This window comes from Mytilus edulis, chromosome 9, assembly GCF_963676685.1.
Source record: "Mytilus edulis chromosome 9, xbMytEdul2.2, whole genome shotgun sequence".
Classification (NCBI taxonomy): Eukaryota; Metazoa; Mollusca; class Bivalvia; order Mytilida; family Mytilidae; genus Mytilus; species Mytilus edulis.
The window spans coordinates 64,024,564-64,051,781 of record NC_092352.1 but is presented as its reverse complement, the minus strand read 5'-3'; the positions used below and the strand labels follow the sequence as shown (position 1 = coordinate 64,051,781).

At 32.5% G+C, this 27,218-nt stretch overlaps 1 protein-coding gene across 4 annotated transcripts in view; it reads right to left on the bottom strand.

Annotated features, from left to right (window-relative positions):
• Window positions 1-27,218, bottom strand: part of LOC139488805 (probable E3 ubiquitin-protein ligase HERC4) — a 248,104-nt gene that overhangs the window by 67,659 nt on the left and 153,227 nt on the right. For all 4 annotated transcript variants that reach the window (XR_011656085.1, XM_071274726.1, XM_071274728.1 and 1 more), the window contains exons 17-21: window positions 25,409-25,498; window positions 21,763-21,930; window positions 19,937-19,984; window positions 3,141-3,236; window positions 1,571-1,689 (exon numbers count right to left, since the gene is read on the bottom strand). Coding sequence is in view for 3 of the 4 variants with exons in the window: in XM_071274726.1 (XP_071130827.1) it covers window positions 1,571-1,689; window positions 3,141-3,236; window positions 19,937-19,984; window positions 21,763-21,930; window positions 25,409-25,498 (521 nt within the window). In the remaining variant the exon portion in view is untranslated. The remainder of the gene's footprint in view (window positions 1-1,570; window positions 1,690-3,140; window positions 3,237-19,936; window positions 19,985-21,762; window positions 21,931-25,408; window positions 25,499-27,218) is intronic.

Here is a 27,218-nt window from a genome sequence, read left to right as displayed (position 1 = left end):
GTTAGATTTGGCAAATCAAAGAACCCCAATTATTCAATTTTTGATGAAATCAAACAAAGTTTTATTTTGGCCCCTTTTGGCCCCTAATTCGTTGGGACCAAAACTCCAGAAATCAATCCCAACCGTCCTTTTATGGCCATAAACCTTGTGTCAAAATTTCATAGATTTCTAGTTACTTAAACTAAAGTTGTAATGCGAAAACCAAAAGTATTCGGACAACGACAACGACGCAGATGACGACGCCAACGTGATACCAATATACGACCAAATTTTTTTTCAATATTTGCGGTCTTATAATAACCAATGTATTGCCAGGCTAGCTGAAAATCAGCTAAATATCAAAAGGTAATATGAAAAAGATCAAAATTAGCATTGACTTTGGAATACAGAAGAACAGATGAAGGGTAAGATAAACAAGGGTTATTTTCATGGTTCAGTGACTACTTGAAATGTAAATTTCTCTCTTATTATGAGTAGCAGGATAACTATATTTGGTATGTGCGTACCTTGCAAGATCCTGATGCCTATCAGATAGTTTTCACTTGACCTTGACCTGATTTCATGGATCAGTGAACAAGGTTAAGTTTTGGTGGTCAAGTCCATATCTTGGATACTATATGCAATATGTATAGTATATTCGGTGTACGCAAGGACTGTAAGGTGTACATGTCCAACTCATAGGTGTCATCTGACCTTGACCTCATTTTCATGGTTCAGTGGTTATAGTTAAGTTTTTGTGCTTTGGTCTGTTTTTCCTACACTGTATACAATAGACTACTATACTTGTTGTACGGAATGATTATAAGGTGTACATGTCTAGCTGACAGGTGTCATCTGACCTTGACCTCATTTCATGGTTCAGTGGTCAGAGTTAAGTTTTTGAGTTTTGGTCTTTTTTTCTAATACTATATGCAAAAGGTCAACTATATTTGGTGTATGGACATATTTTATGATGTACATGTCATTTCCGCAGATTTTACTTGACATTGACCTCATTTTCAGGGTACAATGCTCAGTGTTAGGTTTTTGTATTTAGCTCTGTTTTTCTTAAAGCAATATAAGCAATAGGTGAACTATATTTGTTAATTTGTTGAATGGAAGAATCATAAGCTGTACATGTATGACTGGCATGGTTCATTTGACCTTGACTTCATTTTCATGGTCAATGCTTAGTTTTCTTGGTTAAGTCTGTTTCTTAGAAACTATAAGCAGAAGGTCAACTATATTTAGTGCATTAATTGATTGTTAGGTGTGCATATATTTCTTGTTTAGTTTATATGACCTTGACCACATTTTTTTTGGATCATGTTAAGTTTATGGGATAGTTATGGTAAAGCTTTATATTAAGGACTATCATATAATATGAATGATTAGTAAAGAAGGCAGGACATTTCAGCGTGTGCACTCTTGTTACAATTGGACAAGCAATTGCATCTTTTAGTTGTTTGAGGTTGACTGTTACTTCTCCCAGGCAAAAGACACCAATTGATGTCCAGCACAATACTATTTTAAACCGATCTACTCACATTTGTATACATTCATATACATGTTTATATAAAGACTAAGTTACCTCTTCAGTAATTTCTTGTATAATGCCAAGGGAAAGTTCAACACAATAATGGTTGAGTTGTATATTGCTAATCCACAAAGACACCCGATCAGATAAAACATCACTGGTTCTTCAAATGACTGAAATATTCATAATTGTAAAATATCAGTGTCAAACTCTTAATTTTTGCTAACTGAGTACATCAAAAAGTTGTATTAATCTCCCCCCCCCTTTTTATTGTTAATGCAAATACTATCATTACTAAAAAAATAAGTAGTGTCTCTTAAAGCAGATCGTATTACATGCTTAAACAAGTAAATTATGCAAAACCTTCAAATTCGATGGACCACGAATGAAGAGACAGAAACAGATGATCTCCATTGAAATAAGATGTGCAGATGCTTAAAATCAGCATTAACTCATAAAACTGTGGACAAGTCGGATGAATCTGTAAAGCTGTCATGTACATATAACTATTATTACATACAATACATTAAGTTAGCTGAACTACTGCTTATTTTATCTGAGAAATGGACCTTATTACGATATTTGAACATTGATATCTGTTCCATGAAATGAGGTAGAGATTATGTAACTCTTTTTTCTGACGGACATATACCAAAAATAGTTATCCGTTTACTCATAAAAATGAGGTCAAGGAAAATGGCAATATGACAGGCATCTAATTACAAAATATGTAGCATACAAGTCTTGTTTACCCTCTGCAATATATAAAGCTTTATACAAATAGTTCATGTGGCCTACGGATTATATTTTATTTTGTGAAGGGATTGATATTGATATTATATTATTTCATTATCATAACGTTTGGAAAATGTTTAATTAAATTATAATTATTCAGGTTGGTTGTTTCCTTGATCAATACTTTTGTATTTTTTACTCATAACAGTTTTGTATTTTTTTTTATCCCTTATGTGTTTTTCAAACAGTTTTTGTTTTTAAACAGCAATACATTTAACTTGTATGTCTTTGTTTGTTAGTGTCAATGTTTGTTATGCAATTTAATCTTAATAAATCCTTTTTTTTTCCAGAAATGAATTTAAAAATGTTTGTTTAGTTAAAAAATGGGGCGAAAGATACCAAAGGGACAGTCAAACTCATAGATCGAAAACAAACTGACAACGCCATGGCCAAAAAAAAGAAAGACAAGCTGAAGCAGACAAACAACAGTACACAAGACACAACACAGAAAAATAAAGACCAGGCAACACGAACCCCAACAAAAACAGGGAGTGATCTCAGGACTGCTTCAGAAGGGTAAGGAGATCCTGCTACACTTGTGGCAACCGTCGTGTTGCTCATGTAATTACAAATCCTGTAAAAAGTCTAATTCTGTAGGTCACATTGTTGAAAAGCGAAGGGGATTGTAGTTATGACATTAGGAACATATCTGAATTCATTCAAGTAGTATTAATTAAAATTTATATTTTTGAAAATTCAGACATTTGATCTTGCAAATATTTCTTCAATACAGCTGAATAAACATTTTGATATCTTTTCTTATCAACTAAAACAAACTTCAATAAATTAAAAACTTTTTCAATGTGCAAAAAAAAATGCATGTACTTACATCCGAGTTAAACCAATCCACTCTCGATTCTTCATAAAATTTAAACATTCCATATTTAGGATCCAAAATTTCTCTCAATAAAAGAAGAAAAAACTCCTGAAATTAGAAAATAAATGGTAAACGTTGTGTAATTTAATTTGTGTCTTTAGCTTTTGTGCCTTGTATTGATCTGATTGTTAAGCCCTTTTCAATTGATTTATAAATAGAGGGGAATCAGGTGACAACATATTGTCACGGTCATGACTCATGTACCTTACGCAGAATGTCTATATGAAAAATTATTGTACGCACAGGAACCTGAAGAGGTCTGACAAAAACTATCTTGTTTAGAAAAAGACAAAAACAAACTTGAACAGCGAGGCTGTTTTTATATTTATTTTGTTACACGAAGAGTCGTAAGGTTCAAAGTTGATAAAGAATATGTAGTCTTGTATATATATATATTGTTGTAGTTGTAGAAATTCATAGTAACATCGGTTTTGTTATAACGTTTAAAGATGTGTATTGTAATTTTACACACATCTATGTCATTGTCATTCTTTGGAATGTGACGTAAACAAACACTGTCTAGAACAAGGTAGACAATCTGGATGCAATAATCGTCGCACATAATCCAAGGAATAACTTCATAACAATTTTAATAGAAGGTGACAGCTGAATATACAAATATGCAGTCTAGAGTTGATGTTCAAATCGAAATCTAGACGGCACAATCTTCATAGCTGTTTCATGCGGCTGATCACTAATATAAAACTCGTATCATAATAAACGAGATATGCTTAAATTTCTCTCCATGTCAAATTTTACGACGACGTAAAATACGGAATAAAGACATATTTACAAAAGTCTGTTCAGGTAGGAAAACGGAAATTTGACGTTTCCCGTAGAAATCAGTTTCTGATTGGCTGATTGGTTGTTGAGGTAACCATAGGGGACCTCGTGAGAAGCACGAGGATAGAGCACGTCAATATTATTATAAAACACCCTGCACAGACTGTGTTGGGCAGTCTGGCTTCAAGGCTGAAGGCGGAAACGAAGCTAAAAATAAAGAGAACTGATTGGCGGAAGGCAAGAGCAGTTTTAATTATTTATCTAAAAGAGAAACAAGAGGCTCTCAAGAGCCTGAATCGCTCACCTGGTAAACAATGCCTTCGGCCATGTTTTTTGACGAAATAGAAAATAAAACACAAACTTTATTTGATACACCCTACTGATCATTCAAATGAAGTTTGGTTGAATTTGGTTGATTAGTTTTAGAGGAGAAGATTTTTTAAAGTTAGCAAATATGATGAACAAATTGTGAAAAATTGTCATTAAAGGACAATAACCCCTTAAGGGGTCAATTGACAATTTTGGTCATATAAACTTATTTGTAGATCTTACTTTGCTGATTATTTTTGCTGTTTACAGTTATTCAAGATAATGACCAAAAACCGCAAAATTTCCTTAAAATTACCAATTAAGTGGCAGCAACCCAACAATGGGTTGTTTGATTCATCTGAAAATTTCAGGGCTGATAGAAATTGACCTAATGAACATTTTTACCTCGTGTCAGATTTGCTTTAAATGCTTTAGTTTTTGAGATATAAGCCAAAAACTGCATTTGACCCCTATGTTCTATTTTAAGTAACGGCGGCCATTTTGGTTGGTTGGTCAGGTCACCGGAGACAATTTTCAAACTAGATACCCCAATGATGGTTGTGGCCAAGTTTAGTTCAATTTGGCCCAGTAGTTTCAGAGGAGAAGATTTTTGTAAAAGATAACTAAGATTTATGAAAAATGGTTAAAAATTGACTATAAAAGAGGGACGAAAGATACCAAAGGGACAGTCAAACTCATAAATCTAAAACAAACTGACAACGCCATGGCTAAAAATAAAAAAGACAAACAGAAAAACAATAGTACACACGACACAACATAGAAAACTAAAGAATAAACAACACGAACCCCACCAAAAACTAGGGGTGATCTCAGGTGCTCCGGAAGGGTAAGCAGATCCTGCTCCACATGTGGCACCCGTCGTGTTGCTTAAGTGATTACAAATCCGGTAAATAGTCTAATTCGGTAGGTCATATTCATGAAAGGGAAGGGGATTGTAGTTACGACGTAAGGAACATATCCGATATCATTTGTGAAACGGTTATTCCATAACGGTCAACCAACTCGTGATGGCGTCCGTAAAATTTACGAAGGGATGATTTCAACTTCACCATTTGGAACTCTTGGTTTAATAGCTTCCTTGTGAGCAGCAAACCTCTATCAAGAAAATCATGATAGGAAATGCAAGCACGGGAATATCGTATCAATTGGGAGATATATACCCCGTATGCAGGTGCTGCTGGAATGTTGCTACTTAGAAATGGAAAGTTCACAATTGGAAAGCTGAAATCATCTCTTTTGTCGTAAAGTTTTGTTTTCAACCGACCCTCATTGTCAATTTCTAGATGTAAGTCAAGATATGAAGCCGACTTAACTGTATCTGTAGTATCCTCTATCTCTAGTTCGATTGGATAGATGCGTTTCACATAGTCACCAAATTTTGAATTGTTTAGTGAAAGAACATCATCTATATAGCGGAAAGTAGAGTTAAAGGATATTGCTAACTTCTTATCTTTCTTCCTAAGAAGTTCCTGCATGAAGTCAGCCTCATAATAATAAAGAAACAAGTCGGCGAGTAGAGGGGCACAGTAAATTCATACTTTTGTAAACAGGAAATTTATAAAAAATGACCATATAACTTATATTCATGTAAATACTGAAGTGCTGACTACTGGGCTGGTGATAACCTCGGGGACAAAACGTCCACCAGCAGTGGCATCGACCCAGTGATGTAAATAGTTATCGAAGGTACCAGGCTTATAATTTAGTACGCCAGACCCCCATTTTGTCTACATAAGACTCATCAGTGACGCTCAGATCAGAATAGTTATAAAGCCAAATAAGTACAAAGTTGAAGAGCAAAAAGTTGTGCCAAGTAAGACTAGGGTAATCTATGCCTAGGACTAGAAAGTCCTTATTATTTCGAAAAAATCATACTTTTGTAAACAGGAAATTTATAAAAATGACCATGTATGAACTGATATTCATGTAAATACTGAAGTGCTGACTACTGTGCTGGTGATACTCTCAGGGACAAAACGTCTACCAGCAGTGGCATTTACCCAGTAGTGTAAAAGGTTATAGAGAAGACTTCAAATAGTCATGTTCAAAAAATGGGACTAACTTTTCTAAAAATTGTATAATCAATAGTTATAAAGCTTAATTTATAAGAATATTTATCTTTTACTTTTTATCATGCAAATTAAGACTTTAATTTGTTTATATTTATGAAAGGACAATATTTTAATATTGAATTATCATGTTACAAGAGTAGATCGGTATACTGGAAGACTTAAAATTAGTATAATTCAGGAAATTGTAACATACTAAGGACTGATTTTAGTTATATTAAATAATTCCTGAACAATCAGGGATCCCACATATTCCCTGATTTTACAAATTCAGGTTGCATGTATATGTTTCAGTGATATTGTATAATACGGGATTATATAGAATCCCTGATTGTTCAGGGATTATACATAATCACTTAACTCGTAATTAGTGATTATATATAATCCCTGAAAATGACCAGTGATTCTACATCATCACTGAGAATTTTAATACTTATTCTTCAAATGCCCATTTAGGATTTCAGGGATTTTCAATAATTCAAAGATCACTTATTTGATAAGAAAATTAAGTATAGACATATTATCATTTTTTTATTTCGTTTTAGTGAACAGTTTTCAGGAGCCTGTAATTCAGTGGTTGTCGTTTGTTTATGTGTTACATATTTGTTTTTCGTTCATTTTATATAAATAAGGCCGTTAGTTTTCTCGTTTGAATTGTTGTACATTGTCATATCTGGCCTTTTATAGCTGACTATGCGGTATGGGCTTTGCTCATTGTTGAAGGCCGTACAGTGACCTATAGTTGTTAATGTTTGTGTCATTTTGGTCTCTTGTGGACAGTTGTTTCATTGGCAATCATACCACATCTTCTTTTTTTATATATTCACAACTGATCTACTACAGTAACTACTAGATAAACCTAAAGAGAACAAACGCAATTATTGCGAACCCAATTATAGTTTTCCACAGATGTACCTGTAAGTTACCTGTTGATTCAAACTTTTGTAATTTCTTTTGTCCCATCTAATAAATACAAGAGCATTGGTCTATTCACTGGGACCTTTACGTTTCTTCCAAGAGAAATCTATCACTCATTGATTAATTTACCTGAGTTAAAAAATCATCTTTTAAATAAATAAAAATACACTTGTACTAAATGTTCAATATCCTGGTTGTAGTTTTTTATTCTTCATTCAAAACTTCTTTTTTTTATGACAGGATGTCAATAGTGTATTTATTAGGACATAACTCATTATAATAGATGCTCAAGGTGTATGAATGTGTGTTTTTTGTTTATTTTTCAACTTCTGTAAACCAACTTATTTTCACAGATAGTCATTCATGTTAACTTATTCCTTTTATGTTGATTTCTCAGCTAAATCTTAATAGATTTATAATTTTCTTGCTATTTTTATATAAGGGAAGACCAAAAATTAACATTTGTACAATAATTAATTTGTTATCTTAAAATAAGACACAACACCACAAAATTGCTTGCAAAAATTAGTTGGTTTACATATTTGCATATTTTTTATCTATTTGAATTTCTTTCGGCTGGATTGCATTAAATAAATAGATGTAGATGCAGTGTAAAATTAGGAATCTTTTAGGGGATACCAAATCTTTAAACACTTTATGGAAGTTTTGCCATCAATCTTCATAATAATGAATTTTGCATTTGTTATGAAGTTATGAATTGTGGAAGCAATTTGGCCATAATTTAGCAGAGTTATGTGTTTTTTTTCTAGTTTTGTTGAATAGGATATTGTCGCATTTGTTTTTGTTCCATATGCTCTCATTTACATTTACCTTTTATTATTATTGTAATCAAAGAAAATTCCAGTCGGAAAGCAAGCCCTTAGAAACGACCGTTGTTGCTACTTTGTTTAGACAACAATGGGATTGATATTAAAACCCGCCATTCTTAAATTGCGTTTATTTCGCTGAAAAAATAATTTGGCGCCGATTTGGAAATTTTTCTTTTTCTGTTTCTTACTTGCCATTAGGGTCAGAAATATATTTCTTTAGATTTTTTCAGCTTAGTTTTATTATTAATGAAAATAATACTGAAAAATGTTAAATTGATCGTCTTTTGACAATTACGTAACGCCGTTGATCGTCGTTTATAAATTATGCGAAATTGTCTGTTATTTTTTTCTTCTTTTTTCACAGATAAACAAAGATTATATATACTATATAAAAAATTAATAATACTTATCTCAAAGTAAAAAAAAATCAAGTCTTACGTTCTATAACCCCTTAGGAAACCCCGTCTGAACTAAATTCCTAAAGAAACACAGTTTCTGACATTGTAGTTTTTTGGTCTTACACATCGATGTCAACTTTCATCTTAACACAATGTACACACATTTAGTGTGTTTGTTTGAAAAATTTGAATTACAATATACACGAAAAGTATTTGTCGTAAACTCGACATTATTTTTTTTTAATATTTTGATTGATTAGAAATGTTAAATCATTGTAGATATGTCACTTAAAGAATATTTTCGTTATTATGTGTATCTTTTATAGGCTCAAAACGACATTTCACGCATTTTTTTCATTTTCCCGCCAAAATCTGGGTTTAGATACAAAATATTTGTTTTTTCCTTATCGGTGACCTGTGTTTTTTATTTGCTCATTCTTTAAAGCTATATTTCAGGTTTTTATATTACAGTTTTGGACCAAGTGTCATTGAACGTTTTTTTGATATTCCGATAAAAATATGTCAACACCTCTATTTTCCCTATCATTTCATTGAAAAATGGTCCCCTTTGCATACCTGTTTAAAAGTAAAATTTTGAGCTTCAATGGTCCGTGACCCACTTTTTTTTTCGACCAATTTCATTCACTTTCTATAAAGAATAAAATAACAAAAACGGCACTTCTGATAGAAAATTCGAATAGACCCGAGCCACCTTACGTTAGTGAAATGTTTGAATTAACTAAAGCAAGGTAAGGAAATCTTATACTGTCTTTGCACAACCTTAACTGCATAAGATGACTAAACAAAGCTCATTCATTGTTTATTCATAATAATATATAAAAAGTTGTGATGAAGGAATCCTGCAAAAGTAAATGAAAAAAGTTTGTCCTAAATTTGAACTTAAATTTTTTTCTTACATACTAGCATTTTAATCACTCTTATTCAAAATATGTTCATACTGACTTGAAGTGTGACTTACTTATGATTTGTGATCTAAAACATAATTGTTGACCTAGCACTGCTACTCAGAAACTGCTCTGAATTTACTCAAATACTTTTATATAAATTTAAAAATGCAGTTATTAGGGTTTTTTTTTAAATAGAAGAAGAAAAATATTAGACTTAGATTTTTTTGTTCTTATTTATTTTCAATTTCATAATTAGAACCATTTATTTATTGGTTCAGTGTGTTTTTTTTAATACAATTTCAATGCTGACAATTCCAAGTGATCTAGGGATTTCACATTATCCTCATGATAATGACATTTGGGTCATGTTGTGGGATCTTGCAGTTGTAGAATTTCTTAGTGCTATCAAATCTCTCATCAATAAGTTTGTGCACGATGAATATTTCATTGGATTGATTGCTTTCAATCTAAGTTTTATAAGGTGAATGAATAAGAACTGAGACCTCTCTACAAATGTATTTATTTATAAAAAAAAAAGAAGAAGAAGTGGTATGATTGCCAATGAGACAACTGTCCAAAAGAGACCAAAATGACACAGACATTAACAACTATAGGTCACCGTATGTGTAACATAAAATATTGTCCTCCATGAAATATTTTAAAAATTTATGAAAATTGTTAAAAAATGACTATAAAGGGCAATAACTCCTTAAAAGGGGTAAACTGACTATTTTGGTCATGTTTGACTTATTTGTAGATCTTACTTTGCTGAACATTATTGCTGTTTACAGTTTATCTTTATCTATTATAATATTCAAGATAATAACCAACCAGATGCTCCGCAGGGCGTAGCTTTATACGACCGCAGAGGTTGAACCCTGAACGGTTGGGGCAAGTATGGACACAACATTCAAGCTGGATTCAGCTCTAAATTTGGATTGTGATTAAATAGTTGACACAGCATAGGTTTCTGACACAGAATGAATGTGTTCTAATGAACTTAAAATTTTTGTTTTCTCTTAGAGCAATTCACTATGCTGTTGAATATTAATCCTCTCAAAAAAATGTTTGAAGAAATTTTCTTTTTTATTTATGAAATTTCAAATGAGAAAAATTGAACCCAATTTTTTTAATCACATCCCCCTTTTCTTTATTCCAAAACTAATCTCAATTAAAATTTCTAATGGAGTTTGCAACAATAACTACTCATTTAAATACATCATAAAATATTAAGATGTAAAAAAAACTGCTTGTTATCACTGAATGGTAAAGATTATTTTAATTTATCAGTTGGTAGTAAAAAGTGAATATACATTGTATATTGTATATAACAAAGATTTAAGTTGATTCTGGACAAAGAAAGATAACTCCAATTAAAAAAAAATCTTGCTATTGCACAATATTTTGCAATTAGATATTTCTTGCTTACTATTCTGAACAAAGAAAGATAACTCTAATTAAAAAAAAATTTGCTATTTCACAATATTGTGCAATTAGATATTTCTTGCCATTGCGCAATACTGTGCAATTGAAAAGACTTGCTATTGCACAATACTTAATATAATAATTTTAGATCCTGATTTGGACCAACTTGAAAACTGGGCCCATAATAAAAAATCTAAGTACATTTTTGGATTCAGCATATCAAAGAACCCCAAGATTTCAATTTTTGTTAAAATCAGACTAAGTTTAATTTTGGACCCTTGGGACTTCAGTGTAGACCAATTTGAAAACAGGACAAAAAATGAAGAATCTACATACACAGTTAGATTTGGTATATCAAAGAACCCCATTTATTCAATTTTTGATGAAATCAAACAAAGTTTAATTTTGGACCCCGATTTGGACCAACTTGAAAACTGGGCCAATAATCAAGAATCTAAGTACATTTTTAGATTCAGCATATCAAAGAACCTAACTGATTCATTTTTTGTCAAAATCAAACTAAGTTTAATTTTGGACCCTTTGGACCTTAATGTAGATCAATTTGAAAACGGGACCAAAAGTTTAGAATCTACATACACAGTCATGACAGTTAGATTCGGCATATCAAAGAACCCCAATTATTCAATTTTGATGAAATCAAACAAAGTTTAATTTTGGACCCTTTGGGCCCCTTATTCTGTTGGGACCAAAACTCCCAAAATCAATACCAACCTTCCTTTTATGGTCATAAACCTTGTGTTTAAATATCATAGATTTCTATTTACTTATACTAACGTTATGGTGCGAAAACCAAGAAAAATGCTTATTTGGGTCCTTTTTTGGCCCCTTATTTCTAAACTGTTGGGACCTAAACTCCCAAAATCAATACCAACCTTCCTTTTGTAGTCATTAACATTGTGTTTAAATTTTATTGATTTCTATTTACTTAAACTAAAGTTATTGTGCGAAAACCAAGAATAATGCTTATTTGGGCCCTTTTTTGGCCCCTAATTCCTAAACTGTTGAAACCAAAACTCCCAAAATCAATCCCAACCGTTCTTTTGTGGTCATAAACCTTGTGTCAAAATTTCATAGATTTCTATTAACTTAAACTAAAGTTATAGTGCGAAAACCAAGAAAATGCTTATTTGGGCCCTTTTTGGCCCCTTATTCCTAAAATGTTGGGACCAAAACTCCCCAAATCAATACCAACCTTCCTTTTGTGGTCATAAACCTTGTGTTAAAATTTCATAGATTTCCATTCACTTTTACTAAAGTTAGAGTGCGAAAACTAAAAGTATTCGGACGACGACGACGACGCAGACGACGACGCCAACGTGATAGCAATATACGACGAAAATTTTTTCAAATTTTGCGGTCGTATTAAAACTGCAAAATTTCCTTAAAATTACTAATTCTGGAGCAGTAACCCAACAACAGGTTGTCTGTTTCGTCTGAAAATTTCAGGGCAAATAGATCTTGACCTGATTTACAATTTATTCCTGTCAGATTTGCTCTAAATGCTTTGGTTTCAGAGATATAAGCCAAAATCTACATTTCGCCCCTATGTACTATTTTTAGCTATGGCGGCCATCTTGGTTGGTTGGCAGGGTCACGCCACACATTTTTAAAACTAAATACCCAAATGATGATTGTGGCCAAGTTTGGTTAAATTTGTCCCAGTAGTTTCAGAGGGGAAGATTTTTTAAAAGAATACTAAAATTTTAGAAAAATGGTTAAAAATTGACTATAAAGGGCAACAACTCCTTAATGGATCAACTGACAATTTTGGTCATGAATTTTATTTGTAAATCTTTGCTGAACATTATTGCTGTTTACAGTTTATCTCTATCTAAAATAATATTCAAGACAATAAGCAAAAACTGCAAAATTTCCTTAAAATTACTAACTCAGGGGCAGCAACCCAGCAACTAGTTCTCTGATTCATCTGAAAATATCAGAGCAGATAGATCTTGACCTGTTAAACAAATTTACCCATGTCAGATTTGCTCTAAATGCTTTGGTTTTAGAGTTATAAGGCAAAATCTACATTTTACGCCTATGTTTTATTTTTAGCCATGGCGGCCATCGTGGTTTATTGGCAGGGTCACGCCACACATTTTTAAAACTAGATACCCCAATGATGATTGTGGCCAAGCTTGGATTAATTTGGCCAAGTACTTTCAGAGGAGAAGATTTTTGTAAAAGATTACTAAGATTTACGAAAAATGGTTAAAAATTGACTATAAAGGGCAATTACTCCTAAAGGGGTCAACTGACCATTTCGGTCATGTTGACTTATTTGTAAATCTTCCTATGCTAAATATTATTGCTGTTTAAAGTTTATCTCTATCTATAATAATATTCAAGATAATAACCAAAAACGGTAACATTTCTTTAAAATTACTAATTTAGGGGTAGCAACCCAACAACGGGTTGTCCGATTCATCTGAAAATTTCAGGGCAGATAGATCTTGACCTGATAAACAATTTTACTCTTAATGCTTTGGTTTTTGAGTTATAAGCCAAAAACTGAATTTTACCCCTATGTTCTATTTTTAGCCATGGCGGCCATCTTGGTTGATTGGCAGGGTCACGCCACACATTTTTTTAACTAGATACCCCAATGATGATTGTGGCCAAGCTTGGATTAATTTGGCCTAGTACTTTCAGAGGAGAAGATTTTTGTAAAAGATTACTAAGATTTATGAACTAGAGGCTCTAAAGAGCCTATGTCGCTCACCTTGGTATATGTGAATATTAAACAAAGGAAGCAGATGGATTCATGACAAAATTGTGTTTTGGTGATGGTGATGTGTTTGTACATCTTACTTTACTGAACATTCTTGCTGCTTACAATTATCTCTATCTATAATGATCTTGGCAAAGTAGTTTCAGTGGAAAATGTTAGTAAAAATTTACAAATGTTATGAAAATTGTTAAAAATTGACTATAAAGGACAATAACTCCTTAGGGGGTCAATTGACCATTTTGGTAATGTTTACTTCTGTTTAGGTCTTACTTTGCTGTACATTATTGCTGTTTACAGTTTATCTCTATCCATAATAATATTCAAGATAATAACAAAAAACGGCAAAATTTCCTTAAAATTACCAATTTAGGGGCAGCAACCCAACAACCGGTTGTCGGGTCAATCTGAAAATTTTAGGGCAGATAGATCTTGATATGATAAACAATTTAACTCAGTCAGATTTGCTCTAAATGCTTTGATTTTTGAGTAATAAGCCAAAAACTGCATTTTACCCCTATGTTCTATATTTAGCCGTGGCGGCCATCTTGGTTGGATGGCCGGATCACCGGACACATTTTTAAAAATACCCCAAAGATGATTGTGGCCAAGTTTGGATTAATTTAGCCCAGTAGTTTCAGAGGAGAAGATTTTTGTAAAAGATTACTGAGATTTACGAAAAAGGGTTAAAATTGGACTATAAAGGGCTATAACTCCATTTCGGTCATGTTTGACTTATTTGTTGATCTTACTTTGCAGAACATTATTGCTGTTTACAGTTTATCTCTATCTATAAAAATATTCAAGATAATAACCAAAAAAAGCAAAATTTCCATAAAAATTACCAATTCAGGGGCAGCAACCCAACAACGGGTTGTTCGATTCATCTGAAAATTTAAGGGCAGATAGATCTTAACCTGATAAACAATTTTACTCTTTGTGAGATTTGCTCTAAATGCTTTGGTTTTTGAGTGATAAGCCAAAAACTGCATTTTACCCTAATGTTCTATTTATAGCCATGGCAGCCATCTTGGTTGGTTGGCCGGATCACCGAACACATTTTTTAAACTAGATACCCCAATGATGATTGTGACAAAGTTTGATTAAATTTGGCCCAGTAGTTTTAGAGGAGAAGATTTTTGTAAAAGTTAACGACGACGGACGCAGGACGACGACGGACGCCGGACGCAAAGTGATGGGAAAAACTCACTTGGCCCTTCGGGCCAGGTAAGCTAAAAATGGTAAATTGACTATATAGAGCAATAACTCCTAAAGGGGTCAACTGACCATTACGGTCATGGTGACTTATTTGTAAATCTTACTTTGCTGAACATTATTTCTGTCTACAGTTTATCTCTATCTATAATAATATTCAAGATAACTAGATATTATTGAGATGGGAGCCATCTCTGTGGGCTCCGCTGTGAATAATGTGCATTAAAAAATTGTATCTTTACCATAGGACATGGGTTTGTCAACTGAAATCAAAGTTTTTGACCTTGATCTTTGACCTAGGAAGTTGTACATAAATTATGACACACCCTTTGGTGTTGGTTTATAAACATGTTAAGTATAAACTTTGAAATCATAACGGTTCTCAAGATATAGAGCGGACACGATCTTTACAATAGGACATGGGGTTGTCAACTGAAACCAAAGTTTTTGACCTTGACCTTTGACCTAGGAAGTTGCAAATAAATTATGACACACCCTTTGGTGTTGGTTCATATACATGTCAAGTATTATATCTTTGAAATGATAACGGTTCTCAAGATATAGAGCGGACACGATCTTTACCATAGGACATGGGGTTGTCAACTGAAGCCAAAGTTTTTGACCTTGACCTTTGACCTAGGAAGTTGTACATAAATTATGACATACCCTCTAATATTGGTTTATATACATTTCAGGTATAAACTTTAAAATGATAACGGTTCTCAAGATATAGAGCGGACACAATCTTTAGTCAAATAAAACCAAATTTTTTGACCTTGATCTTTGCCCTAGGCAGTCGTTCATAAATTATGATACACCCTCTGGTGTTGGTTCATATACATGTCAAGTATAAACTTTGAAATCATAACGGTTCTCAAGATATAGAGCGGACACGATCTTCACCACAGGACACAGGGTTGTCAACTGAAACCAAAGTTTTTTTTACCTTGACCTTTCACCTAGGAAGTTGTACATACATCATGACACGCCCTCTGGTGGTGGTTAATAAACATGTAAAGTATAAAGTATGAAATCATAATGGTTCTCTAGATATGGAGCGGACACAAAGTTAAAGTGTTACGGACGGACGGATGGACCTCAAATCTAAATAACTAAAATTAAAAGAATGCATCAATCTGGATTTACTTTTTCTGCTATTTCCAAGCAGACTGGTATATTATTAGAAAATACATTAATGGTGTTGAAAATAACTATAAAGTAAAGCAGCCTAAAAAGGGACATCATGACCGAAGAAGTGTTAACAAGTGTGGATTTTTTTAAACATACGAAACCATCTTGAACTTATTCTGAAATAAGGAAAAAAAATAGTTGTAAATGGTGTTTGCCATCAACAGAATGTTCCATCTGCCATCAACAGAAATTTCCATCTGCCATCAACAGAATGTTCAATCTGCCTTCAACAGAAAGTTCCATCTGCCATCAACAGAATGTTCCATCTGCCATCAACAGAATGTTCCATCTGCCATCAACAGAGTGTTCCATCTGCCATCATCAGAATGTTCCATCTGCCAATCATTCTTGTGTATGTGAACTTGGATATTCATATAGAAAATTGGAGACTTTACCTGTTGAAACTCAAAAAGATGATATCCATCTGCCATCAACAGATTGTTTCATTTGCCATCAACAGAATGTTCCATCTGTCATCATCAGAATGTTCCATCTGCCAATCATTCTTGTGTATGTGAACTTGGATATTCATATAGAAAATTGGAGACTTTACCTGTTGAAACTCAAAAAGATGATATCCATCTGCCATCAACAGATTGTTTCATTTGCCATCAACAGAATGTTCCATCTGTCATCAACAGATTGTTCTATCTGCCTTCAACAGAATGTTTCATCTGCATTCAACAGAATGTTCCATCTGCCTTTAACAGAATATTCCATCTGCCTTCAACATAATGTTCCATCTGCCATCCACAGAATGTTCCATCTGCCATCAACAGAATGTTCCATCTGCCATCAACATAATGTTCCATTTGCCTTCAACAGAAAGTTCCATCTTTCATCAACAGAATGTTCCATCTGCCATTAAAAGATTGTTCCATCTGCCATCATCAGAATGTTCCATCTGCCTATCATTATTGTGTATGTGAACTTGGATATTCATATAGAAAATTGGAGACTTTACCTGTTGAAACTCAAAAAGATGATATCCAGCTCCAGTTTGATAACTTTGTTGAATTTATAAGTCAGAAAAATCCAAGTACTATACATTTTTTTTGATGAAAGTGATGGTGCAATAAAAACATCTGGCAATAAAAATTATGGAACTTCAGTCAAAGGTTCTAGAGCATTTGAATTACAAAGATATGCTTCAAATGCACACTATACAATTAATCTGTTGCATTCAAGATTTGGTGTGGACTATTTCAATGTTATTGATGAACCATCTAATAGTTTGGAACTTATTATATTTTTTGCTGAGGCTATTGATATCAATAACGATAAACTAGCCAATGAACATAAACCCATTTTTGTACCTGGAGACTCAATCATTATGGACAATTTAATTTTCATCATTCACTTGTAGTCAACACTAACTTACCTCATCTGCTGAGACCAGCTGGAATTACCTTGAAATATCAACCCCCTTACCACCCTCAACTTAATACTTGTGAATATTGCTTTCACATAATAAAGCAAATATTAAGATCAAACAGTGATTTCACGTTTGACCATACAAGAGCTGCAATATGTGATGCAGTTATAGATTGAATAACGCTTGAAATCTGAGAACATTTCTTAAAAACACTGTATTTATATTCATTAAAATTATCTCCCCTGGTTATCGTTGAGTCTGTTCATTTATTATGTAGTTCTTTTCAAACATTAAAGATTCATACAAAGTGCAAATGTTGCATTGGATACATTATTTACATATTACATCAATTTAAATAAGGAAAATATTTTAATGATTAATTTGATTAAAAAAAAAACACTTTAATTTTGAATCTTGAATAATTTTGAAATCTTGAAAATTACTTTGAAATTTATTTTGCAATCTAACCCAACTAAATAGCCCACTTGGCTGAGGTTCATTTTACTATCATGAATAATCAAGTATGGACTAACTAATCCCCCCTTATCCAAGCTAACACTCCTTAACAAGGTTAGTTTTCATCAAGTATTTCTTATCTATTTTCTAGAATTCAAAATTATTTCAGTTTTTCAAAATTACTTGTTTTTACAGGATTTTATTTGTATTTTCTAACTTATAATAATAAGGAAAATTTAAAAATAAAAATGATCAGATATCAACTTTTAATTATTGAATTAGTGTTTTAAAATATTGAAACTATTAAAAATGTATTATTGGTATTGAATAAATACAATACCACATATAAAAAAGAAGATGTGGTATGATTGCCAATGAAACAACTGTCCACAAGAGACCAAAATGACACAGACATTAACAACTATAGGTCACCGTATGTGTAACATAAAATATTGTCCTCCATGAAATATTGTCTGTCGGACAAATTTTCATATAAAAAATTGTCCACTGTCAGTATTTCATAATGAAATATTGTCTTGGACAATATTTCATTATTGAATAGTGTCCTTGTCCATAAAATTTTGTCACCTCCTTCTGGACAATATTTCACTATGAAATTCTGTTCATGACAATACTTCACTGGCTTTGAAAATATTTTAATGATTAATTTAATGATTTTTTTATTCGAATTATTTCACAATTAGAAATAGTACACACGCATTCAGCGTGCACTTTTTTTAGATTTATAACTGAAATTGTTTTGTATAGTAGAGAATTTATATTACTAATAGTGAGTTTCAAATTTGCACAGAAACATTACAAATGGTTTATCATAGATTAAAGAATTGTCTAACGTAGGTTTCATTTTATTACTTACATTATACTGTACAAATATAAGTAATGTACTAACAATCGCTTATTTTGTAAATATATACACAAGCACATGTCGCAGAATTTGTTTTCCTAAAAACATGTATATTTGTTGATAACCTCCCCTTCATGAGACAAAATTCCATGACAATCTGTCTATGAAATATTGTGTCAATACTCACGAAATATAACCAAAATATAACCTCCCTTGAACAAGACACAATTTCGTAGTATTTATCTATGAAATATTGTCTTACTTCGCACAAAATATAATCTCCCTTTATCAAGACAAAATTCCATAGTATTCATCTGTGAAACATTGTCTATATACAGACACAATTTCATTATGCAAATTTGTCCTTCTCTGGACATTTTTCCATAGACGAGGACAATATTTCATGATACATAGTTATGAAATATTGTCTTGTGGTACAATATTTCATAGGACAATATTTTGCTTTACATATGGCCTTCAACAATGAGCAAAGCCCATACCGCATAGTCAGCTATAAAAGACCCCGATATGACAATGTAAAACAATTCAAACAAGAAAATTAACAGCCTTATTCCTTATTTAATATTTAGTAATTGTACATGTATTTTTATCATTGACAGTTCATTTATTAGTTCAAGTAAATTAATCAATGAGTGATAGATTTCTTTTTGAAGAAATTTAAAGGTCCCATCAAATAAACTACACAGAGAACAATAGCTATTGTATTTATTAAATGGGACAAAAGAACTTACAAAAGTTTAAATCGACAGGAGTCGATGATTATGCAAGGCAATTTTGTATAAGAAAGTAACATAATAAACTAATGTTATCAAGATGCTTCATTTAAGGGCTCAAACTCCATGAATATGTCAGTAATGTTGACGTTTTTGTAGATCTTGTATTTCGTAACTAATTTTGCAATTTATCTATAATAGTCTTCAAGATAGGCAAAAGCATGGTAACATCAACATGGAAGGCCATGTCAGCCATGTTGGTTGACATGCAGGGTTGTTGGATACAATTTTTAAACAAGATATCCCATGATCCCTAGTTTAATTCCAATTGCGCAGGTTATTTCAGAGAAGATTTTTCAAATGACAACAAATGCTAATTAATTGATGAGAAGAGTTCATTTGGCTCTTTTGCCCAGGTTAGCTGAAAACAAATATATTTAAACAGAATCAACTGATAGCTTTCTTAAATAACCTTCATTACAGTGCTTAGTGGAATACAAACCTTAGTGAGTCCACCTTCATCTATTGCCTCCTCGCCTATAAACACCACCTAGAAAATAAAACATTGACAGTAAAAGAAGCATATTACTAGTTTTGTAGGAATACCTGCATCAATAGCCTCTTTGATTGAAATCAAACCTTAAAATAGCAATCTTAAAATGCCAAGCTTAACAGGGTCAGTCTTTCCACATCTAAAATCTCTTGAACGGTTAACATACATTATATGTTCTAACCAAAACATCATAATAGTTAACTTTAAAAGGCGTCGACATGAAAAATATGAAACAATTTTATTTAGAAAACTAGCGGCCTAATCTATTAAAATAAATTGTTTCCCTGACCGCAGCTGGATACTATCACAGAGGTCCAACCCTGAACGGTTGAAGCAAATATGGACACAATATTCATGCTTGATACAGGTCTGAATTTAGATTGCAATTAAATATTTCACACATAATAGGTTTCTGACACAGAATAATTATAGTCGAAGAACTTAAAATTGGTAATATTTGAATTTATACTCAATGTTTTGCGTCTGTGCAATACACTATGCTGTTGTGAATTGCCCCCTTCGCAAAAAAAAAATAAATTACACATTTTTTTTCTTTACCTCTCCACCCTTTTCCCAAAATACAATCTCAATTCAAATTTTCCTTGGAGATGCAACCATAATTACCCATTTGAATACATCATAAAAGTCTTAAAATAGAAAATTATTATCCTTTATCAACATAAATTAAATAGTATAACTTCTTAAAGCAAATTAACAGCTAATCACCTCGAGACAACACAATATTACTTTATACATAATTTCCAAGCAGTGTAAGGGAGGGTTCATTATTATGTTTGAATTACCTCCTTTACACTGCTTTAAAATTGTCTCAATTGTCCATTAACCAAGAAACCCTTGTTTTTCCTCCTTTTTTGACCCTAATTCCTAAACAGTTTGAGCCATAACCCCCCAAAGCCAATCCTAACCATCTCTTTGATGTATAGAAAAATTCAGAGAGATCCATGCACTTAAACACAAGTTATTGTCTGGAAACTAGAAAAAAAAACCTTTTTTGGCCTCTTTTTAATGACCCCTTATTCCTAAACTGTTAGGAGCATAACCCCCAAAATCAATCCCAAACTTCCTTTTGTAGTTATAAACCTTGTGTTAAAATTTCATAGATTTCTATTTAATTATACTTAAGGAATTGTCCGGCAAACAACTGTTTTCAGACTAAATTCCATTCGAGATGAAGTGTTTAGCGACTTAAGTTTAGAAGCTTTACATGCAGATGTTGGAGAAGATAAGCTCGTTGAATTTATGGACAAAATTTAAAAAAAAATGAGCTTAGTGAAGCTTATGAAGCATATTCCGAATTTGATAGATTTAGACGTAGTAAGGTTAGTTCAATGGAGGAGAAAGTAACAGAATTGCAGAACCAAAAGTTTAAAATGGAACTAACACAGCCTGCGTTAGCTTTTAAAATGTTAGAATAATCAGAATAAGAAATGAAAGATCGGCAATTAGTGTTAACCAGTGTCAAATATGAACAAGCAGATGGCAACTTCTCTTAAAAAGATTTTTGGACAGCAAGCCAGATATGGGAGACAGAATTAGAGTGGACTCAGCATGTATGACCGATGAAAATGTAAATTATTCAAGGAAACTTTTGGGAAGAGGTAGAGGATTCAGAGGGAATCAAGATACAAATAGAGCAAGTGGTTATAAGCCACAAGGCAACTTTAATTACATAGCAAAATTAAACACATCTGTTAATTCAAATGACATGATTTGTCTGTTTTTCTCTATTATCTTTTAAGGATAATAAATTTTACCTTTAGGGGTTTCTTGAGATCCCCGCTGCCTTTGTGTGCCAACTGCTGTATTGTATCTTGAACAATGTTTTCTCTAGTCACATGTAGCATGAGCAAAGGGCTAACTGGGTCAATATTTTGTAAAAACAAACTCTGGAAGTTTCGTCGTTGAGCCTCTTCCAAGGCAGTCTGAAAAATCCAGGGTAGTTGTCAACAAATTGTAGCATACATGTCAATTTCTCTCTCTCTCTCATTTTTTTGCATACATACTTTTATATTATTCATTTAAACACATTAACATAAAACATTATGCACTACCCTTTTCAAAACTTGATTCTCTGTACAACTTATGTTGGGAAACCACTCATTCAAACCAAACCAATACAAGATTACAGATATCATCTTTAATAATGGTCACAGACTCTTGTACCTGTGCTAGGTCCCCATTTATATACAATCAGGCTTGTCACATTAGTATTTTTTCTATAGAATTAACGATGAAATGTATTAATCGATCAATCAATTAGAACACCTATGCAGATGTAGGGTAACGGAATCTGCCGAGGTTTGCTGATTGATGTTTCCTAAGAATTTATTACAGCTTTTGATTTCTACGTTTATTTCCGTAAACCCGAATGCAATCGATAATGACGAAAGTGTACGGCGCCACATGCTGGTGTGTAGATAAAGTGCCATGTTTCAAGCCAATTAACATGTCATTAAATTGCACGCGGCATCGCAGATGAAACGTTTGAAGTCGGGTCGTAGTAGTTCCTGTCAATATAATACTTCCATGGTGTAACCAAACTTAATATCTTTCATTTGTCAAAAATTAATATCTGCAACCTATCTTCCAATGTCAACAGCTTTATCTACACAATGTAATTTGATGAAATATATCAAAAATAGAATATTATCTAATGAAAATGAAACAAGTGAAACTGCGAGCTACTGCTCACTGATGATACCCCCGCCGCAAGTGGATAATATTAATAGTGTAAAAATATGCAAGTGTTCGGTAAACAGGAAGTTGTCGAGTGATGAATCTGAAAACGCATCACACGGTATAGCTGACTTATAAAAATCCTGAAACCAAATTTCAGAAATCCTTGTATTGTAGTTCCTGAGAAAAATGTGACGAAATTTTTTAACTTGGTTATCATGTGTAAAATCATACAAGTGTTCGGTAAACAGGAAGTAGTCGAGTGATAAATCTGAAAACGCATCACACGGTATAGCTGACTTATATAAATCCTGAAACCAAATTTCAGAAATCCTTGTATTGTAGTTCCTGAGAAAAATGTGACGAAAATTTTCAACTTGGCTATCATGTGTAAAATCATGCAAGTGTTCGGTAAACAGGAAGTTGTCGAGTGATGAATCTGAAAACGCATCACACGGTATAGCTGACTTATATAAATCCTGAAACCAAATTTCAGAAATCCTTGTATTGTAGTTCCTGAGAAAAATGTGACGAAAATTTTCAACTTGGCTATCGTATAAAACTAGACAAGTGTTCGGTAAACAGGAAGTTGTCAAGTGATGAATCTGAAAACGCATCACACGTTGTGGCTGACATATATAAATGTTGATACCAAATTACAGAAAGGGTGGATGTGTAGTTCCTGAGAAAAATGTGACGAAAGTTTCATGGGACGGACTGACTGACGGACGGAATGATGAACGGACGAACTGACAGACAGAGGTAAAACAGTATACCCCCCCTTTTTTAAAGCGGGGGTATAATAAAGTAAAAAATATATACATTGTACTTAATAATTTATTAATTATATTTCTGTTCAAAGGGAATAACTAAAAATATACAGTAAAAAACAAGAGTCCTAATCACATAGAATTTAGATTCCTTTACAAAGGGAAATAAGTCAAAACAAGTGAAACTGCGAGCTACTGCTGCCCACTGATGATACCCCCGCTGCAAGTGGATAATATTAAATTATGTGTAAAAATATGCAAGTGTTCGGTAAACAGCAAGTTGTCGAGTGATGAATCTGAAAACGCATCACACGGTAAAGATGACTTATATAAACCCTGAAACCAAATAACAGAAATCCTTGTATTGTAGTTCCTAAGAAAAATGTGACAAAAATTTTGCACTTGGCTATCATGTGTAAAATCATACAAGTGTTCCATAAACAGGAAGTTGTTGAGTAATGAATCTGAAAACGCATCACAACGTATAGCTGACTTATATAAACACTGAAACAAATTTCAGATATCCTTGTATTGTAGTTCTTGAAAAAATGTCACGAACATTTTCAACTTAGTTATCATGTGTAAAATGATACAAGTGTTTAGTAAACAGGAAGTTGTCGAGTGATGAATCTGAAAACGCATCACACGGTATAGCTGACAAATATAAACCCTGAAACCAAATTATCAGATATCCTTGTATTGTAGTTCCTGAGAAAAATGTGAACAAATTTTCAATTTAGCTATCATGTGTAAAATCATGCAAGTGTTCGGTTAACAGGAAGTTGTCTAGTGATGAATCTGAAAACGCCTCAGACGGTTAGGAAGACTTATATAAACCCTGAAACCAAATTTCAGAAATCCTTGTATTGTAGTTCCTGAGAAAAATGTGATGAAAATTTTTAACTTGGCTATCAGGTGTAAAATGATACAAGTGTTCGGTAAAGAGGAAGTTGACGAGTGATGAATCTGAAAACGCATTGCACAGTATGGCTGACATATATTTACTCTGAAACCAAATTTCTGAAATTTCAGAAATCCTTGTATTGTAGTTCCTGAGAAAAATGTGACGAAAAAGATTCATAGGACGACGGACTTCAATTTTATAAAGATGACTTTATCAATGATTTACACTGATATCATTTATATTTTTGGAACAGATATTTTAAAAAATCCTGTACATTTCAAAAGTTGTGTAATTTTCCTGACAGGTAACAGTTTTCTGCAATATATTTTGTGTATCCAAAAAGCAGTGATAAGCCTTGGATGATTTAGATATCAAGTCAGTAACATAGGGTTTTAATTGCATTTCATCCAATTTTTACCCCAAAACTGCAATTTATCAGTAATAAATCTACCTATCATTATGGGCATGTTAGTTAGCAGGCGAGGTGGTCTGAATTTTTTTCAAACAAGATACCCAATGATAACATATAAAAAGATCACTATTTTCTGAGCTTGTTTTCATTATTTCCATCAGATTTTTACCTATGACTTAGTTTGAGACAAAGTGGTATAATCTAAGTGACTAATTTACCTCCCTACATACATCTGCAAACTTTGTTTGATTAACATTAGAACCCTTAAGCTTGATTTATTAACAAGTAGATGATACTAAGTCACATCTAAGCAACTGATTCTTAGTAAGTGGTAAAGTTAACTTCATGACCTTAGATTTCAGTGTCATTGTTGTTTTCTTTATAGTAATCAAAATTACCAGGCTTCTTTGTTTTGATTTTTTTAGAGAAATGAAATTGATAACCATTACCTAAACTTTACAAAAAAATGATTCCAAATTCAGGTCATCCAATTTTTGATGACTGATATTCTTTATTTATTATTATATAGTTCATACTGTTTTATGTTTGTTATTTTCTTCTGACCTTTACATTTAAAAAAAATATATGATACGATATCAAAATGAAATAATGTGAATTACAATTTATAATTAACCTACCCTCATTTGCATAAAAGCATCTGTCTGAAGCAGCATTGATTTAGCAGGCCCATCAAACACAAATGGGTAATCACAGAAGTGCATAGGTGGCTGAAATGAATTATAGTACATGTGTATAAAAGTTCAGTGTTAGGCAAGTTTATCTACTTATTTTGTTACTACACTTAAATTTTAAATGTAAGAGCAGCTTTAAGTCTGAGCTAAGTGTGTAGTGATAGTTTAATTTTTACATTTTATACGCAATAAAATATAAGTAATCACACAATATCAGAAACAACAAGAATACAAGGATGCATTTCATATTGTATCCGAATTTTTAAATTTTATCCAACTTGTATAGGTTTGAACTTGCTTAGTATCAGTAACTACTTGTACTCTCCGATCTGTACTTTGAGTGTTTGTTCTTGTCGTTTTGTTTGGAAGGATGTACCTTTGCCTATAACTGTTTACATCTACTTTATTTAAACTTTGTTGGTCAGTTTTCTCGTTATCAGTCATACTACCTATCTTTTTTTTATATTGTGCCTAATTTAAGATATTATTTATATGCAACATCTATAGACAGAGGAGACTTCAACAACTAGGGAAAAGTAAGTGGAGATAATGAACTTGCACATTTTGACCTTTATCTTACATGCCTTGTAATTCTTGAAACAGGTTATTAATAAAGTATAATTTGGAAGATGGTGTGACCGCAAGGAAACACTTCATTCAAAAGTAAAACAACACAAGTTTTCTAGGTTAAAATTGCTGGAGAAATTATACAAGAAACAACAAGTGAAACTGTGATTTCCTGCTCACTGATGATACCCTCACCAAAATACTTGACATTAAACAGAAAGTTATTGAGTGATTAATCTGAAAACGCATCACACAGTTATATAAACGCTGAAATCAAATTTTAAAAATCCTTGCAATGTAGTTTCCTGAAAATGTGACAAAATTTTCAACTTGGATGTCATGTGTAATGAACAGCTGCGCCATTAACGCATGAAACACCCGACGTCTGGTGTGGAAGTTTTATGCAATAATCATAAATAGTTTCTGAGAAAGTTTTAACCAATTACCATTTATTGCTTTTGAGACACGGCGGGACATGTGATACCCCCCCCCCCCCCCACCCTGTTTTTTTTTTTACAAATATCACTCAAATAAAATTTTGAATCAAACCAAAAAGTATACAGATCTTAAATTAAAAATAACAAAGAAGTGTGTACATTTTCAAGCAATAATCATAAATTGTTTTTGAGATACGGCGCGATATGTAAAAAAAACCTCCCTTTTTTACAAAATACTCAATAACTCAAAATTAAATTTTGAGTCATTACCAAAAGTATACAGATCTTTAGATTAATATAACAAAGAAGTGTGTAAAGTTTTTAGCAATAATCATAAATCGTTTTTGAGATACAGCGCGACATGTAAAAAAACCCTCCCCCTTTTTTTACAAAATACTCAATAACTCAAAAATGATCGACAAAGCTGTGGTCATATGTTGAAGACAATGTTGTTCCAGGTGAAAATTTAGCCATTTTAGCAACCAAAAGAAATGGTTTTAAAGCCAAAGAAATTTGTTTTTAAGTTTTTTGCGGCAAGACGTGTTTTCGAGTTTAAGGTAACCCCTGGTATTCCAGGTATAAAACAAGAGGCCAGAGCCTGAATCGCTCACCTGTAATTTGTTGCTTAAATCTTTCATCAATGATTGTTTTTGCTTTTCAATATATATTAATGAGTTGCTTAAACATTCCATTTAAATGTTCTTTTTATCTCATTATTTTCTTCAAAAGCAAAAATATTTACCCAGGCTATG